The 5,526-nt window shown below is 43.8% G+C and overlaps 1 protein-coding gene across 1 annotated transcript in view; it reads right to left on the minus strand.

Annotated features, from left to right (window-relative positions):
- Positions 1-350: 350 nt before the first annotated feature.
- The window catches only part of PLA2G10 (phospholipase A2 group X), an 18,972-nt gene continuing 13,796 nt past the window's right edge, over positions 351-5,526 (minus strand). The window contains exon 4 of the mRNA XM_017540014.2: positions 351-552. Coding sequence (XP_017395503.1) covers positions 410-552 — 143 coding nt within the window. The 3' untranslated portion in view covers positions 351-409. The remainder of the gene's footprint in view (positions 553-5,526) is intronic.

Raw genomic sequence — 5,526 nt, forward strand, 5'->3', positions numbered from 1 at the left:
CTACTGGACTTGAACTTCACCAGGGTGGGTGCTTTATGGCCAGCTGTCTTGTTGATTGCTGCAACCTAGAACATGGCCGGGCACATGAGGTGTTTGTTCACATTTGACTACCAGCCATCCGAGCAGAAGACAAAGACCACCTTTTCATAAAGATGGAACCTCCAAAATGGAACCAAACCCAACACAGTCATAAATACAGTTTTATAAAATAGGTGCAGGACTTTTGGCCTTTAACTCCAAACCACATGGGCTCCAGTCCCAAGTTCCAGGATTGGGAGAGAAAGCAAACACAAGGTTGTGGCTTTATCACTTGGCTTCAGTTCCCTTCTGCAAAGAGCTGAATGCTGTTGTTCATTAGTGAGAGGAAGCTTTATTTCCTTGTGCAAAAGAGCATTTCAAGTCAAGGTAGTCAGTCACACTTTGGCGAGTCCTGCTCACATAGGAACTGGGGGTAGAAGAGGTACTTTAAGTTGTACTCAGTTTGGGCTAAGCAGTTAGCAATCTCCTGGTCACACTTGCACAAGAGTTCTTGGCATTTGTTCTCTACTGGTCCTGGAAGAAGTGGGGAAGCTAAGGTTAGAGCAGGGACCTGGAGAGACTCAAGGAAAACCAGTAAAGTAGGAGGCAGGATGGGTCATAAATTACATTTCTGAGACACTTGACAGTCCAACACGTGATCTCCACATGCACAACTCCCCAGGAGGCAGGTGATGTCAGCCCATTTTACAGACAAGGAAATTGAAAGTTTCAAATGGAGAGTCCAGAGTCTGCCACACTGCTCTTCTGCATTGATATTGCACAATTTCTTTCTTTCCCTCCTTCCTTCCTCCCTCCCTCCCTCCCTCCCTCCCTCCCTCCCTCTCTCTCTCTCTCTCTTTCTTTCTTTCTCTTCCTTCCTTTCCTTTCTTTCTTGACAGAGGCTTGCTCTGTTGTCCAGGCTGGAGTTCAGTGGCATAACCTTGGCTCACTGCAGCCTCCACCTCCCGGATTCAAGCAATTCTCCTGCCTCAGCCTCCTGAGTAGCTGGGACCACAGGTGCATGCTACCACATCAAGCTAATATTTTTTTATTTTTAGTGGAGACAGGGTTTCACCATGTTAGCCAAGCTGGACTCGAACTCCTAACCACAGGTGACCCACCTGCCTCAACCTCCCCACAGTGCTGGGATTACAGGCGTGAGCCACCACACCTGGCCTGATATTACATGATTTCATTTGGGGATTCACTTATTAAAAAATAATAGTAATTTTTCTTTTTTAAGACAAGGTCTGTCTCTGCCACCCAGGCTGAAGTGCCGTGGCTAGACTGTGGCTCACTGCAGCCTCTGTCTCCTGGGCTCAAGCCATTCTCCCACCTCAGTATCCCATGTAGCTGGGACTACAGGCCCACCACCATGCCCAGCTAGTTTTTGTATTTTTAGTAGAGATGGGGTTTTGCCATGTTGCCAGGCTGGTCTTGAATTCCTGAGCTCAGCTGATCCAACCTGCCTCAGCATCCCAAAGTCCTGGGATAACAGGCACAAGGCACCACCCTTGGCCCATAATAATATATATATTTTTTGAGAAAGAGTCTTGCTCTGTCACCAGGCTGGAGCGCAGTGTCGCGATGTTGGCTCATTGCAACCTCTACCTCCCAGATTCAAGCAATTCTCTCTTCCTCAGCCTCCCGAGTAGCTGGACTACAGACTCGCACCACCATACCCAGCTAATTTTTTTCTCTCTCTCTTTTTTTCTTCTTTTTTTTAAAGATGGGGTTTCACCATGTTGGTCAGGCTGGTCTTGAACTCCCGACCTCAGGTGATCTGCCCGCCTTGGCCTCCAAAGTGCTTGAATTACAGGCGTGAGCCACCATGCCCGGCCCACCCAGCTAGTTTTTTAATTTTTAGTAGAGACAGGGTTTCACCATGTTGGCCAGGATGGTCTCGATCTCTTGACCTTGTGATCTGCCTGCCTCAGCCTCCCAAAGTGCTGGGATTACAGGCGTGAGCCACCCCACCCAGCCCATAATAATTTTTTAAAAAACTATACTTCTCAATATACTAGGCATAGAAGGAACATACTTCCAAATAATAAAGGTGATATATGACAAACCCACAGCCAACATCATACTGAATGGGGATGAGTTGAAAACATTCATTTCCCCCCAAGAGCTGGAACAAGACAAGGATGCCCACTCTCACCATTTCTATTCAACATAGTTTGAAAGTCCTTGCCAGAGCATTCAGGAAAGAGAAAGAAATAAAGGGCATCCAAATCTGAAAAGAAGAAGTCAAACTACCTTTGCCAATGGTATGATCATATACCTAGAAAACCCTAAAGACTCCTCCAAAAGACTCCTATATTTGATCAATTAATTTAATAAAATCTCAGGTTACAAATCAATAGCACTGCTGTACATCAATAAGGGCTAAACTGAGAATCAAATCAAGAACTCAGTCCCATTTATAATAGGTGAAAAAAAAAAAAGAAAACCCCCCACCCAAAACCTAGTAATATACTTAACCAGGAAGGTGAAAGACCTCTACAAGAACTACAAAACTGCTGAAAGAAATTACAGATGACACAAATGGAAATACATCCCATGTTCATGGATTGTAAGAATCAATATAATGAAAATGACCATACTACCCAAAGCAATCTACAGATTCAATGCAGTGCCTATCAAATACCAACATCATTTTTCACAGAATTAGAAGAAACAGTACTAAAATTTATATGGAACTAAAAAAGAGCCAAATAGCCAAAGTAATCTCAAGCAAAAAGAACACCTGGCCAGGCAAGGCAGCTCACACCTGTAATCCCAACACATTGGGAGGCTGAGGCAGGTGGTTCACTTGAGGTCAAGAGTTTCAGACCAGCCTGGCCAACATAGTAAAACCCCATTTCTACTAAAAATACACAAATTAGCCAGGTGTGATGGTCTGCACCTATAATCCCAGCTGTTCGGGAGACTAAGGCAGGAGAATTGCTTAAACTCAGGAGGCAGAGGTTGCAATGTTTAAAACCTCATCAAAAATTGGACACGTGACATGAATAGACATTTCTCAAAAGATATAGGAATGGCCTTTAACTTAAAAATGTTCAACATCAGTCATCATCGGGGAACTTCAAATTAAAACTACAATGAGATGCTGTCTTACCCTAGCCAGAATGGCCACTGTTGAAAAGTCAAAATAAACATTGACAGGGATGTGGTGAAAAAAGAATGCTTTTAGACTGCTAGTGGGAATATCAGTACAACCACCATGGAAAACAGTATGAAGACTTCTCAAAAAACTAAAAGTAAATTTACTATTCTTTCTAGCAATCTCACTAACTGGGTATCTACCCAAAGGAAAATAAATCATTATATCAAAAAGATATGTGCACGCATATGTTTATCACAGCACAGTTCACAATTGCAAAGATATGGAACCAACCTAAGTGCCCATTAACCAATGGTAGATAAAGAAAATGTGGTTACATATACACCATGGAATACTACTTAGCCGTAAAAAAAGAACAAAATGTCTTCTGTCGCAACTTGGGTGAAGCTGGAGGTCATTATTCTAAGTAAAGTAACTCAAGAATGTACAACCAAATACTGTATGTTCTCACTTATAAGTGGGAGCTATGCTCTGAGTACACAAAGGCATACAGAGTGGTATGATGGACACTGGAGACTCGGAGGTGGGGAGGGATAAAAAGCTGTGTTGGGTACAGTGTAGACTACTTGGGTGATGGGTGCATTAAAAGCTCAGACTTCACCACTATGCAATTCATCCATGTAACCAAAAACCACTCGTACCCTTAAGGCTACCGAAATAAATAATAAGTAAAAATTTTAAAAAAGAGTATTGCTGGAATGTTTTAATTTTTCACAACAAACATGTACTCAGTTTGAATCAAAAAGTATGTAAATGAATGGTTGAATGGTTGGATAGATGGATCCCTCACTAGGCATTCCTGCTTGTTGTTACTGGGGCAAAATTCTCACAATATAAAATCTATCATTTCAAAGAGTAAAAGTCAGTGACATTTAGTACATTCAAAATGCTGGGCATCTATCAAGTTCTAAATCATTTTTATCACCCCAGAAGAAACCCAATTCTCTTTAAGCAGTCACTGCCCATTCCCACACTTCTGCGTTCCCAGCAACCACTAGTCTACTCTCTGTTTCTGTGGATTTACCTATTCTGGACAATTCATATAAATGAAGTCATACAATATACCTGATCTCTTTTTTTGTTTTTTTACTCCTAATAGAGCAACAGAAAGCCTCTATACATGACCTCTTATGTTTGGCTCTGTTCACTCAACACTGTATTTTCTTTTTGCTTTTCTTTTCTTCTTCTTCTTCTTTTTTTTTTTTTTTTTTTTTTTGATACAGAGTCTTTCTCTGTCGCTACGTGCCAGGCTGGAGGGCAGTGGCACGGCTCATTGCAACCTCTGTCCCCACTGCAACCTCTGTCCCCAGGTTCAAGTGATTCTCCTGCCTCAGCCTCCCAAGTAGCTGGGATTACAGGCACATGCCACCATGACTGGCTAATTTCGTATTTCTAGTAGAGATGGGGTTTCATCACGTTGGCGAGGCTGGTCTCAAAGTCCTGACTTTAAGTGATCCCCCAGCCTCATCCTCCCAAAGTGCTGGGATTATAGGCAAGAGCCACTGTGCCCAGACTTTCTTTTAAGGCAAGGTCTCACTCTATCACCTAGGGTGGAATGCAGCGGCATGATCACAGCTCACTGCAGCCTGGACCTCCTGAGCACAAGTGATCCTCCCACCTCAGCCTCCCGAGTAGCTAGAACTACGGGCGTGCACCACCATGCCAGGGTCTCGCTATGTTGCCTAGACTGGTCTCAAATTTCTGGGCTCAAGTGATGCTTCTGTCTTGGCCTCTCAAAGCCTGGGCAATCATATTTTCAAAGTTCATCCATGTTGTAGCAGGTATAGTAATTCACCTGCTTTATGTTTCAACTCAATACTTACAAAGCACTTGGCACACACACTACTTCCCTGTCTCCTCGTGTTAGACTGCAGCACCTCATTGCTCTGCCTTGCCCAAAACCTAGCACGGGGCCCGCCAAACAGTAGATTCACAATAATATTTGTTGACAGACCACAGAAAACCCATACATCCTCACGCCTGTAATCCCAGCACTTTGGGAGGCTGAGGCAGCAGATCATTTGAGGTCAGGTGTTCAAGACCAGCCTGGCGAACATGGTGAAACCCCATCTCTACTAAAAATACAAAAATTAGCAGGGCATGGTAGCTAGCCTGTACCTGTAATTCCAGCTACTCGGGAGGCTGAGGCAGGAGAATCGCTTGAACCAGGAGGCAGAGGTTGTGATGAGTCGAGATTATGCCACTGCACTCCAGCCTGGGTGAGAGAATGAGACTCCATCTCCAATAAATAAATAAATAGCCAGGCGCTGTGGCTCACATCTGTAATCCCAGTACTTTGGGAGGCCGAGGCAGGCAGATCACAAGGTCATGACATCGAGACCATCCTGGCCAACATGGTGAAACCTCGTCTCTCCTAAAAA

Source organism: Cebus imitator, unplaced genomic scaffold (genome assembly GCF_001604975.1).
Source record: "Cebus imitator isolate Cc_AM_T3 unplaced genomic scaffold, Cebus_imitator-1.0 Scaffold122, whole genome shotgun sequence".
NCBI classification, from domain to species: Eukaryota; Metazoa; Chordata; class Mammalia; order Primates; family Cebidae; genus Cebus; species Cebus imitator.